Below are 11556 nucleotides of genomic sequence, written 5' to 3'. Positions count from 1 at the left end.
TGAACTTGTAAAGTCTGAAGTCTTACAGTCTTCCTTCATTTTATCCTGTCTCTGTCCCCTTCAATTCAAACTGGCAGTGTTTCTGCTGGGTGGCTAATTAGGTTTGTAGTTCATTCACACCCATACTAATCTCTTTATCAAATGGTTGTTCCTCCACACCCTCAATGTTCTCTTCAGAACAAGCTTTCTCATTTTTTGCAATGTGAATAGGCAGAGAGTTTTCCAAATCTTTGAGCTCTGGTTTCTCTTTGCTTACCAATTCCTTCTTCAACTAATTTGTTTCTTATTACATTTTACTACAAGCAGTCAGGAGGAAGCAAGCCACTCTTTCAACACTTTGCTTAGAAATCTCTTCAGCTAAATATCGAATTTCATTGTTTTTAAGTTTTACCTTCCACAAAACACTGGAACACAGCTCAGCTAAGTTCTTTGCCACTTTTTTAACAAGGATCATCTTTTCTCCACTGTCCAATAAAATGTTCCTCATTTCCATTTGAGACCTTTCCAGAACAACCTTTACTATTCATATTTTTACTAACATTCTGTCAATGATTGTTTATGTATTCTCTAAGAAAATGGAAGCTTTCTTGGTTAGCCTGCAGTGTTATAATACCAAGGTTAAGGGTTCAGATCCCTGTACTGGCCAGCAGCCAAAGAAACAAAAAGTGAGAGGAAACGGAAGCTTTTTCTACAGCTCTCCTCTTTTTTTCTGAGCCCTCATCAGAATCATTGCTCTTAACATCCATATTTCTATCATGCATCTTAAAACTCCTCCAGTCTCTACCCATTACCCAGTTCCAAAGCCCCTCCCACATTTTTAGGTATTTGTTAGAGCAGTACATTGTGCTCACATGGTTATGGAGGCTGACAAGTCCCATGATCTGCAGTCATCAAGCTGGAGATCCAGGAAAGCCTATAGTGTAGTTCAGTCCTAGTCCAAAGGCCTGAGAACTAGAAGAGCTGATTGTATAAATTCCAGTCAGAGGCTGAGTCTGAAGGCAGGAGAAGATCAACGTCCCAGAACAAAGACAGTCAGGCAGAGAGGGCAAATTCCCCCTTACTCAGTGTCTTTTGTTCTATTCAGGTCTCCAGTGGATTGGATGAGGCCTACCCACATTGGGCAGAACAGTCTGCTTTACTCAGTCCACCAATTCAAATGTTAATCTCATTCAAAAACATCCTCACAGACATACCCAAGAATAATGCTTAACCAAGCATCTGGGTAACTCATGACCCAGTCAAGATGACACATAAAATTATTATAGTGGCCTAGCAGTTTCTGCCACAAAGATATTAGTGAAAACATTTAAGTTTAATTTATTTCCCTTCTGTTATAGCTCTTTTCTTGTTATAAAAATAAGTTTTAGTTGCGTGGATGTTACACAGATGAAATAAAAACATTGTTTAATTCCAAGAAAAAATTTCCTCTTATGTCAGGATGTCAGGACATGTTTTATCTACTCCAATGTCTTTTTTTTTTTTTTTGCATATAGTCTAAAAATAGGACTTCATTATGTTTTGTTTTGTAACCTCCCTTTTTCTACTGTAAATATATACTTTGAAAAATTTTCTGTCACAAAATATTAGACTATGACGTATTTAGTGCTGAACAAGAGTCTATTGAATAGATATATTTTTCAATCTATTACCCATTGTTAGGTGGTTTTTGATTTTTCACTATCATAAGCAACTGTTACACTCTTGTTATCTTGTTATAAATTATTTTATAATTAATGTTTTAATTATAAAAGCAACACATGCCCTCTCTAAATTACTCAAAAAATATAGAAGTGTAGAAAATAAAAAGCAAAATTCCCTATTTTATTCACCAGTACTTCTATTTTCCAACACTTCTATTTCCCATGAGGCAACCACTGTTAATAGTATTTCTGCATATCCTTCCGAATTTGTTTCCTGAATCCTTTTTTTCTTTTCCTTCTATTCTATTAACATATAGCCTTTTGTTTTCTGCTCTTGTCATCCTCAGACTCAAGCAGTTTCTTCACTCCTCTTATTTGTTGCTTAGTCTGAGAAACCAGACAAATAAATCTGTTGGAATTGTGTGTAAATTTATACAAAATAATTTATGAGTGAAGGCCTCACATCTCTCTCATTATAGAGCGTGAACTGTACTGGTTACATTTTTGGTTTTGCATTTTGACTGCTATTAGGCCTAGTAAACCTACCTCTTGGTACTAACTGCATCAGACAGATGGAAAAGTAATCTTCAAATAAATGAAGTGTTACTATCTTTACTTTTCATAAGCTAAGAGTGAACTATATTTAAGAAACATTTTAATATTAACTTTTCATGTGCTCACACAACTGACCACGGAAGGAAAATTCTGTAAAATAAGAGAAACAGCAGTTAGAGATGCTTCATTTTTTTTAATGCATTCATTCACTCAGTAAATATTTGCTGAGTGCCTGACACTGACATTAGGAATGTAAAGCTGAAAAAAACAAAGCTCTTTACGATTTTTTTTAAAAAAAGCTTTTACAAATACTGTTTAGGAAGCACCTGTTAGTGCACTTTATCGTTTTCTTTAGCTGAATCCTTCAAAATCTGCATTTGAGCATTTTGTCTTTCAAAGATGTATGGCAGCAAACTCAGTTCTCTATTGATAACACATTGGTACTTGGGCCTCTGTGTATTTCTCTATATATTTTCTTGCCTCCACAAGTGTAGGTATGCCCCAGCAGCCCTGGCATTTACCTCAAGTGCAAGAGGGAAGTCCCCTTACTGCCCAACTAGGCAAATATCTAGGACATTTGGACTCACTGCAGGTTTTTTTGGTAAAACTAAGCCCAGAGACCTGACATTGCAATTCACATTGTTGTCTAATGCTCAGCCTTTCCTTTTTTTTTTTCTTTTCTTTTCTTCCTTTCTTTTTTTCTTTAACTATAAAAATTGCTGAAATGCCAAGAGTTTGGTTAGGGATGAGTAGGGAAGTTTGGAATGTTTTTAATCCTGTGTTCAGTGTTGTTGGTAATATTAGAAGAGCAGCAGAGCCGTGAATCCAGTCATGCTCTTGGCTAATGCAGCTACCCTGACTTAAGTGCTCCTCACATGAAAAAATATCTAGGGCTTTAGTTGACAGTAAATGCAACTTGAGCCGGTGATGTGACCTGGCTGCCAACACAAGCAAATGTGATTGGAACTGGCATTAATAGAAGGCTGGTAGCTGGGACAAGGAAAGTAATAGTTCCAGGGTACACTCTGCAGTGGTCAGATCACATCTGGAGGATGGTGTTTCCTCCCACATTTTAAGAGTGATGTTGACAAGTTGGAGTATATCCAAGTTGGGAAGCAAGGTGAGGAATGGCCTAGAAACTACAGCCTTTGAGGAACAGTTAGAGGATCTGGGGTAGTTTATCCCAGAAGCTAGAAGATGTGGGGATGTGGGATGACTATTTTCAAACATTTGCAGGGCTACCATGTAGAAGAGTGGGACTCATCTGCGTAATCTCAGCAAGCACAACTTAGACTAATGGGTGTACTTAACAAAGTGGCTGATCTTGTTTCTGTAAAAGGAAGAATTTTCTAGCCTTCACGAACATCCAGAAAATAGCAGCTCTGAAAGGTAGTGATTAACTTTGAGAGAGTGTGTTAGGAAAGTAGCTGGTTGACCGAACATCAGAAGATTCATGAAAAGGATGGGAAATTTGGAGTGATGACCTGATCCAAGATCCTTTCAGATTCAAAAGTTCTAAGAATGAACCTTAAAAAGGAAGAAGTTGTCAGTACTTTCCCCCCCTCAGATCCCATACAAGTATTAACCACAGAAACTGTGTTAAAATTGCCTGTAAGGCAGAATATCAAAGTTATTAGGGTGCAGGAAAGAAAAGCCATAGCTACTTTGTTTTCCCTGGTGAATTCTGTGCATAAAGGTTTTAGCAGTGTGTGGGTGTGGGTGTGTGTGTGTTTCCAAAACAAACTGAATGCTTTTTTTTTTTTCATTTTTAAAATTCTCTAGAGCCTTGGTGTGCTTTCTTTCTCATAAAACTTCTGACCCTCTTGTATGTTGTTTTTATGGTACTAAATTTTGATAAGGTTACCCTTTAACCCAATATTATAAAGCAAAACTTAAGAAAATGGTAGTTTGTATCCATGTGTCAAAAAACTCTGTTGAACAATTGGTGTTTAGAGCTTATGAATCATTAACAATGAAGTAGCCTCCAGTAATATGTGTGTATTAGGATAGCCTGGCTCTTCACAACAGTCAGGATAGTGAGTGAGTAGTGATCATTCCCATTTACCAATGCAGAAACTGCGTCTTGGAGCAGCTTGCCTACCATGATCATGGGTGGAGCTGGTGCTAGAATCCAGGCCTTTTGACTTCCAGACTAGCTCTTTTTCTAATACAAAAGGCTACTGTTCTTTCCTAATAGTGAATTAGAGACTTACTTGAATGAAGAATATAGTTTTTTTCTCTTAATTACAGTGGTTCTCTGGAGGATAGCAGGTTGCTTTGGCCAAAGACTTGGCCTCTAACTTAAGTGTTGTCCATAATTCATCTTTTGTTCTAAAGAAAGTCTCTAGCAAACATCACTACTTTTTTTTTTTTTTTTTTTATTAAAAGATGACCGGCAAGGGGATCTCAACCCTTGACTTGGTGTTGTCAGCACCACGCTCACCCAGTGAGCTAACCAGCCATCCCTATATAGGATCCGAACCCGTGGCCTTGATGTTATCAGCACCACACTCTCCCTAGTGAGCCACGGGCCAGCCCAAACATCACTACTGATGTCTGTGGATACTTGACCATCTTCTTGAAACAGAAACTTTAAGGATGTGGAGAGGACAGTGTTTGTCAAATGGAGTGGATTTGGCTGGGCAGTACAGCAAAATGCTTTTGAGCTCAGGCTCAGAAAGACCTGGGTCTAAATCTCTGTTTTGCTATCTACTAGCTGTGACATCTTCATCTCATGGAGCCTGTTTCCTTATCTGTAAAAAGGGAATAATAACAGGACCTGTCTTTTTGGGCTGTTGGAAGGATTAGATACAATAATGAGTGTAAAAGCATGAACATTATGTTTTTAAGAATACATTTATTGTGAATTGTTTATTATCAACTTTTACCAATTTTTCTTTTGAGGTACTATGTGTTTCCTACTTTCATTGTGCTGTTTATATTCAGCATAGCAGGTGCTGAATGAATCCTAGTCAGTAGTATCTTGCTGCACCGATGATCAGTAACAATTCAACCTAACAAGTACATTCTGGGTGTCCAGGCCAGTGCTGACCTCTGAGAATACAAAGCTGCATGAGACCAGATGCTTGCCCCATTGCTCAGAGAGCTGATTCACAGGTTGCTGGGAGGCCGCCTTGCCGAGCCTGGGGTTTCAGAAAGGTCTGGAGATGTGTGTGTTGAGTGAACACAGACAGGCCAAGAAAGGTGGGAGGGGCCTTGGTGGAGAGGGAAGAGCTGAGTGAAGGCACAGATATCTGAATCAGCAGACTGCATGAGTGAAGTGTAAGCCTGCATAGGAGTTATCATACTTATTGGGCTAGTCACTAACCTCTCAGAACTTCAATTGCCTTATCTGTAAAAATAAATAATGTCTACCTACTTGCGAGATGAGGATTCAATAAAGTCATATTTGTAAATATTTGTACTTGTACATAGCATATCAACTGGCACAGTATTCAATAAATGCTAGCCACTGTCACCATTCTGTTAATAATTTAACACCTTATTATAATAATTACGAACGGTGTCATTCCAAGAATAATTCATTCACTGATCACTGGACTGAGAACACGGGTGACAAGGATTCGTAAACCACCGTTTCAATCCTAAACAGCTGTAAGACAAGGCTAATACCGGCTTCACAGTTCTAGACAAGCGGCAGCGTGACGTCCCCGCGCCACCGCCGTGCTCCGGAAGGATCCGCGCAGTCTGGCTCCCAGAGTCACGTGGCCCGCGGCCCCGCCCCGACCGAGCGGTCCCCGGCGGCTGCAGCAGCGGCGGCTGCGCCTGCGCCGAGAAGAGCGCACCGCGCTGCGCGGTCTGCGGTGGAGGCGGCGCGAACAGCAAAGGGGTGGCGGATGGCTCTGCGGGGCCCGGCGGCATTGGGACCCGGCTCCCGAGGGTCATTGGACGAGGCTGTGGCGGTGACCGAGGGGCGTGAGGCCCCGGCCCTTGTGGCGGCGGGAGCCTTGGCGGAGGACGATGAAGAGGACGATGGCCGCGGCCGGGGCCTTCTGCGCTGGGACGGCTTCTCGGCCTGGCTTCATTGCGTGTGTGTGGTGGGCTTCGATCTGGAGCTGGGCCAGGCCGTGGAGGTGAGGCCCCGCCCACCCTGTCTCTGCGCTCCGCCCCCACGCCGGGGCTGGACCCCAGCCGCCGTGCATCCGGGCGTGGCCGGCCTCCCCTCCGCCGCTGGGGCTGAGCTGCGGTCCATCGGCGTTCCCGTGGGAGGATCTTGGGCTGCTGTTAGGGGTGAAAAGTTCTCTCTAGGCCCCTCCTCAATACTTGATGTTTGTCTTTTTTTTTTTTTTTAAACCCAGAGTCACAGAAATAACTAAGGTTAGCGGAACCCGGAGAGGGCTGCAGGCAGGATGTTTGTTTGGGACTTTTTCAAGAAGGGAACAATGCCCTTGATATATGGTGAACTATAATAGCCAGACTTGCATAACCAACTTTTTAGACTCATAGGTTGTTTTGGTCATTTGCAGTAACTTTTAGTTAGAGCATTCCACTCAGCCTGAGCTGAAATGTTTATCTCAGCACGCATTTTCCCCCTTTGCTCCTTTTGTTCCTCATTTCTGTTATTTCTTGATGTTGGTTTTGGCACAGTGGGGCCTGGAAGCTAATGTCAAGATGAGTATAGGGAAAATAGTTTGCTTGCGAATCAGTAAAGTTTTCCATCTATATTTATGGCACCTATTGAAAGGCCTTCGAATCTTATCCATTCCTGACATTGTTTAGGGTCCTTTTTGTAGCACTAAGAGATTCCTTGTCTTTGTATGTCCAAGAAAAACGTTATCAGAAGGATGTATGTTTAGAAGCTTTTGCTTCTATTTTTTGGTGTCGGTGACAGATTTTAATTTCATTCTGACTTTAGTGACTGAGTTGACTAAAAAAAATTGGCCAGAGAGGTTTTTCTTAATGCGAAGCTACTTTTGTATTCATACTGTCTTCTCTCATTACACAACTCTATACACATTAAATTCCCACTAAGATTTAGGCATTATGCTAGTTGCTAGGCAAGCAAATATGATGATATGCTCTAACTTTTATTTGTAGATTGAGACAACAATTTAGAGAAGAACCAAGAATTAATCACAGTAGCTGATAGGGCCAAATGCAGTGCCTGGTACATAGTGGCATTCAATAAATACTTGTTGGGGCCGACCGTGTGGCGCACTCGGGAGAGTGCGGCACTGGGAGCGCACCGGCGCTCGCGCCGCGCAGGTTCGGATCCTATATAGGGCTGGCCCCTATATAGGCCTGGCCGGTGCGCTAAGCGGGGTGCAGGCGACGCCAAGCCAAGGGTTGCGATCCCCTTACCGGTCACGAAAAAAGACAAAAACAAACAAACAAACAAACAAAAATAAATGTTGATAGAATGAGTGAATACATGAACAATTCTTTATCTTATTGAGGTAGGAAAAACAGTTTTCAAAGACTGAAGAAGAGATTTATAAGCCATTTATCATTTTCATTGACTTGTTAACCCGAAATTATATGTATGGCAAAATACAATTTAACTAGGTATCCTAGGACTGGGTTGTTGCAGTTGATTGCATTTTTAAATAGCTAAAGGAGATCCTTTTAGATTCTTATCATTTGGGACATTCTTTATAACATGAGTATGTTTTTTGGCTAAATAAACAGAAAACATAGTTGAGGTGCTGCGGAAATGTGAATCATTAGAGGACTTATTTTGACTTTCATTTCCCATAGCATATGCTACTACTGTAAGTTTTCTTTAGCTCAGTAGTTCTTTTTGCTTCATGGGTCTTTTAAAAAATATGATGAGCGCCATATACTTTCCCCTAGGAAAAGGCTTACTAAAACAAAATTATGTATATGCTTCTATGGACCTTCTGTTCCACTGTCCACAGATTAAGAATGATTGATTTTAGAAGCTGTAGGATGAGGGTGGGGAAAATTTCTTAATAAAGGGTCCAAAGAAAGATAAACGCCTTAATTGAGATGCAAAACAACTTGTTTTCCTGAGGGAGAAATGTAGACTATTGTACCTTGCCACTTATAAAATGAAGAAAAAGGAATACAAATTAGTAACTAATATAACAATACACAGTCATGTGTTGTTTAATGTTCATCATCTGTGCAAACATCACAGAGTGTACTTATACAAATCTAGATGGTGTAGCTTACTACACACCTAGGCTATATGGTATAGCCATTATAATCTTATGGGATTAGTGTCATACATGTGGTCTGTCGTTAATTGAAAGGTCTTTCGTATTTGAAAAATATATTTTACTTTTGTATTGCAGCCATATCTGTGTTGAAAATGGACAGGAGGGGTGGCTGGAATGGGACAAGAAGGTGAGTGTAGAATTATATTGAAGTGACCCATAGTAGCCCCACTCCTGCATCCTATAATGCATAACCAAGAGGGCTCAAAAGGAAGATTAAAAAGTAGTGTAAACTAAGTTTGGACAGTAACATCCTGGAACCCATCTGTGTTATCAGAAAGTCAGTCGTTGAATCTTAGGCTTGGGAGAGACTTGAGAGGCTGTTCTGCTATGACAGAAAGTATGTATTTGTAGATTTCTAACAAATGCATGAACAATGCCACTTATTTGAATTTAAATCCCTACTACAGAGACAGTATAGAGTAGTGATCAAACACCCAGATTTTAGAGTTGGGCTGCCTAGGTTTGAATCTTGTGACTTTGGGCAAATTACTTAGCTTGTCTGAGCCTCACAATCCTCCTCTTTATAACAGGCTGACAGTACTTATATCATGGCATTGTTGTGAGGATTAGGCAGCTGGCTGGTCAAACCCTTGACCTTGGTGTTATGACACCATGCTCTAACCAACTAAGCAAACCAGCCAGCCCAGTTTTTGCTCTTTTTTGGGGGGTCTTGTTCATGCTTTATGCTCCCTGCAAACTGATTTATGCTTTTCTGTTCTTTATGATAGGGAGGTTGCCCTTTTTAGCTCCTTCAGTGAAGAGTGTGAATCTCTTTCCTTCCAGACACCAGAGGGAGGTACTCAGGCCTGATTTTGGGCAGGTTTCCGCTCTGATTACTATTGGTTGAAGACATGGGTGGATGGGGGTGTGGTTCACCTTGTATAAAATATCTATTGAAGTCCTTGTCCTAAGTGAAATGGACATTAAAGAGGTTCTGAGCTGGGAAGAGTTTGAAAAAAGTGTTGACTACAGAGGGTGTGTTCAACTTAAGGTGGCCCTGGAAACATCACCAAAGAATCCAAGTGTCTTCTGAAACAAGGTTTGAAATCCCGTGGATTTTATATAGTCTATGTCAGTAATAGTTTTTTTTTTTTTTTTTTTTTTTGTCGTTTTTTCGTGACCGGCACTCAGCCAGTGAGTGCACTGGTCATTCTTATATAGGATCCGAACCCGCGGCGGGAGCGTCGCCGCGCTCCCAGCGCAGCACTCTACCGAGTGCGCCACGGGCTCGGCCCCAGTAATAGTTTTGAATTACCTGATTTTACAAGTATAGTAAAGCTTTAATTATCTGAAGCCAGAATTACCTCATTTATTCATTTTGGATTTTTTTTGAGTAATAACAGGCTCATTGTTGAAAACTTGTCAAGAAAAGAAAATTATGAACATTAGAAAATATCACTCCTAATTGTACTACTAAGAGGCAACTGCTATTAATGTTTGGCAATTTTGTTAATACTTTTTTTCTTTATATAATTTTATATCTATCAAGGATTAATTTTTATTTTTTTTCTAAAGATGACTGGTAAGGGGATCTTAACCCTTGACTTGGTGATGTCAGCACCACACTTTCCCAAGTGAGCTAACCGGCCATCTCTATATAGGGATTGGAACCCTTGGCCTTGGTGTTATCAGCACCACACTCTCCCAAGTGAGCCATGGGCTGGTCCTCAAGGATTAATTTGATTGTCAAGGATTAATTTTGATTGTTGGAGTCCAGTTGCAGGAAGCAGGGATGGGGTTTGGAAAGCCCTTGGCTTTTTGCCTTTGTCTTTGGAGCTGTGTAGTCTTTTGTCTCTGCTTCTCTTTGCGTGTTTGTTCCATTCTCCATGCGGAGGCCAGTTTCCTCTGCAAGGGTCTTAATTTCTGCTCCCCCATAACTTCTACTTTGGGTTACCAAGGTACTGATTTTAGCCAAATTGTACTTTTTTGAAACCAGGTTGAAGTTTAATGCAAGTACAGTGGTATCTGATTGGCTCAGCATGGGTTAGGTGCCGCCTTTTGTTCAGGTAGTTGTGGTCAGGAGACAGGGTTTTAGTGGCAGTAGTGACCACTTGAGCTCATCCCTGCAAGAGGACGAGGGGTCAGTTCCAAAGCATGGGTTAGGCAGCAGTCCCCCAAACATGTCTACTATAAGAGTTTGCTTTTATTGATAAATATTCTCACAAATATTAAAGACTCTTTATAAATATAATTTTATGGACCATAATTTAACTGTTTTGATATTTAGTTATTTCCTTTTTTTTTTTTTTTAACACAGTTGGAGTTATTTGTTCCCAATGCACACATGTTGGAGGTGTTCTGCATCTTTGAGGGTCTATCTTATGAACTCATAAAACTTCGTAGTAGCTTGATGTTTCTATAATTTGAGTTCACCTCATGAACCACTCCGGCCAACAGATTTTGTAAGAATTGAGGTATCATTGATGACTTTCTTTCTCTTGAATGCTATGATCTGTCAACTTTTTGGACAGAATTTCAATCTAGTAAAATGAGCATAAGCTTCAGATTTGAGCATTTGCTAGTTGGCTGAGTTTTGGCCAGTTTCTTCAACTGTGTAAATCTCATTTTCTTCAACTTTGAAATGGGAAAATAACATCCTGAGTGTTGTTGGAGGTACTAAGTGAGATAATGCATATAAGAATTAATGCCTGTCATTTAATGCATGTGTAATATGGTAGTCCCTTTTATGGTTGGTGTCCTTGCATATTGAATCATCAGTGTGGGATTATTTTTAGCTATTTCCTCCCATTATTTGCCTTAAATTGATTTTTTTTAAAAAAAAGATATGAATTTTGTATGTGAATCGCCAGTATTAAAAGCATTTCCTAGGAAATAAGTTTGTTAGATTTCATTTTGCTGATAATTTATGATATAGCCTGTTTATATGTACATATAGTTTGTATCCCACTTCTTGTTGAAAAGAATTTCAGACCACTTAAATTATCTGTAAAAAGCAGGACAGTCTATCATTAATATATTGTGCAAGTCATAGGTTTCATTCTGAAATCTGATCCCCTCCATTTTTTAAAAAACTGAATTGAAGATAAATAATTTTTAATATTTTGGGCCATAAAATAGCTTTGTGTATGGATGGAGTGTTCCAGCTCTGGTCTGGAGTGAAGAAAAACTTTTGTCATTTTTAAAAGAGCAGTTAGCAA

General features: G+C 40.1%; 1 protein-coding gene across 8 annotated transcripts in view; it reads left to right on the top strand.

Moving 5' to 3' along the window:
• Positions 1 to 5946: 5946 nt before the first annotated feature.
• Positions 5947 to 11556, top strand: part of DENND6A (DENN domain containing 6A) — an 85379-nt gene continuing 79769 nt past the window's right edge. For 3 of the 8 annotated variants that reach the window (XR_010024908.1, XR_010024909.1, XM_063115002.1), the window contains exon 1: positions 5948 to 6289. Coding sequence is in view for 6 of the 8 variants with exons in the window: in XM_063115002.1 (XP_062971072.1) it covers positions 6053 to 6289 (237 nt within the window). In the remaining 2 variants the exon portion in view is untranslated. Of the gene's footprint in view, positions 6290 to 11556 lie in introns of all 8 variants that reach the window. The other 5 variants (XM_063115001.1, XM_063115000.1, XM_063114999.1 and 2 more) reach the window with 2 other exon arrangements.

The sequence above is a fragment of the Cynocephalus volans genome, chromosome 11 (assembly GCF_027409185.1).
Source record: "Cynocephalus volans isolate mCynVol1 chromosome 11, mCynVol1.pri, whole genome shotgun sequence".
Classification (NCBI taxonomy): Eukaryota; Metazoa; Chordata; class Mammalia; order Dermoptera; family Cynocephalidae; genus Cynocephalus; species Cynocephalus volans.
This window is presented reverse-complemented; position numbering and strand designations above follow the sequence as displayed.